Here is a 1,824-nt window from a genome sequence, read left to right as displayed (position 1 = left end):
TATCCATATATTGCTCTATATCTTTATATGACTTTTTTGCATTTAGTATGAAGTATGAAAAAAAAGTTTAAGAACCACTCTCCAAAGCATATATCCACCCATATATTGATGAAAACCATGATTTATAAAATAGTTCAGTGTGAATAAATCTTTGATACACTTTTAAATGTAACACATACTAAAATAATTTTAAATAAAAATGTTTGGTAATATTTTATTGTATTTTAATAACAAAGGTATTTAAATATCAGTGATGTTCAGTGATGGAAGCCACCAGTAAATACATTTAGCTTTGATTATAAATGTTAATATGTGTGCTAATGTTTTATTGTTCTAAATCATAACATAATTATGCTTCCAAACTAAACTATAATGTCTAGTGACAAATTTAGAAACACCCACTTCAAGTATAAATACAGCCAAGGTAGGACACAAGGGAACACAATCTCCCTAGAAATCAAGCAACTTTAACATCCTAGGCCAGCTTCGTGAGAAGATTCATCATGCCTCATCAATCCATCATGACCTCCTCTGGACACAAGAGCCGGCACTGCTTTACCAGTACAAGTCAACATAATGTGGGTTCCAAAGGACACAAGATATCAGTAGGAAGTATTCATCAAGGTAAAAGCGGACATAAATCTGGATTTGGTATTGGTACACTTGGTCATGGATTTGGTGGTTCATCTTGCTCTGGAGGGATCAACCCTGTTACTATAAATGAAGGTCTGCTGGCCCCTCTTAATCTGGAAATTGATCCAAGTATTCAAAGAGTGAGGACAGAGGAGAAGAACCAGATCAAAGGACTCAACAATAAGTTTGCCTCATTCATCGATAAGGTGAGGTCTTTCATTTTTGAGCTCCCACAGTAAGATGTAGCTAAATAAATATAGCCACATTTACCTTTCATTGTCCTTTTTCTAGGAAAATTATTTATATTGTGTTTTATACACTGTAGGTGGAACAATTTGCAGTTTAAAGTTCTACTTCATAAATAAATTGTATTCAATTTTAGATTCTTAAGGATTCTGCATATAGCTACTTTCTGCGTATATTGAGTTTAGGGTATCTGAGAATGATCTTTGTTCATGAAAATGCTGTTATGTAGATATGTAATATACTCTTTTGTTTCAGGTGCGATTCCTTGAACAACAGAACAAGATGCTGGAGACCAAGTGGGCTGTTTTGCAAGACCAGAATACAGCCAGGTGTCAGATTGAACCTTTGTTTGAGACCTTCATCAGCAATCTCAGGAGACAGCTGGAGAGTGTGCAAAGTGAGAGAGCTCGTCTGGATGCAGAAAGAAACGGCATGGAGGGAACAGTCGATGAATTAAGGAGAAGGTATACCTGATATTTTAGATTTCTTAAAGAGGTTTTCAGGAACACTGGAAGTCTCTTTTGACCCCGTCCATGTAGTTACACAAGGGATGCCTCTTTTCACTACCCTAAGTTTTCTTAATACCAAAATATACAATAATGGTTCAGTTTGAGTGTTTCTACCTTATGTTGACATCTATTACTGTGGTGCAAATTCATGCAGTGGTTTCTGATAGGAATGATTGTATTTTTTTTAATTCTCCTAAAACATGATAGCTCAAATCCACCTTTCACTACATTTATAAACATTTTAGAAGAAAAGAAGAGAAATAAAATTACAACTTGTTGTTTTATGGACATTCACAGTGCATTTCTTAGTCTAAAGTTACTTGCACAAATCCAGTAAGACATTATTAGCACACAGTAATTCAGATCTGCATATAATATTACTCCACAAGCCTATCAGGTGTGTTGTGTGGCAGTGACATGAGCCCATTGGTGTGCT

At 35.1% G+C, this 1,824-nt stretch overlaps 1 protein-coding gene across 1 annotated transcript in view; it reads left to right on the top strand.

Annotated features, from left to right (window-relative positions):
- Positions 1-503: 503 nt before the first annotated feature.
- Positions 504-1,824, top strand: part of LOC140321736 (keratin, type II cytoskeletal cochleal-like) — a 6,198-nt gene continuing 4,877 nt past the window's right edge. Inside the window, exons 1-2 of the mRNA XM_072398527.1 lie at positions 504-839; positions 1,135-1,343. Of these exons, the coding sequence (XP_072254628.1) occupies positions 504-839; positions 1,135-1,343 (545 nt within the window). The remainder of the gene's footprint in view (positions 840-1,134; positions 1,344-1,824) is intronic.

This window comes from Pyxicephalus adspersus, chromosome 1 (genome assembly GCF_032062135.1).
Source record: "Pyxicephalus adspersus chromosome 1, UCB_Pads_2.0, whole genome shotgun sequence".
Classification (NCBI taxonomy): domain Eukaryota; kingdom Metazoa; phylum Chordata; class Amphibia; order Anura; family Pyxicephalidae; genus Pyxicephalus; species Pyxicephalus adspersus.
Note: the sequence above shows the minus strand (reverse complement) of the source record. Positions and strands in the feature narration are given on the sequence as shown.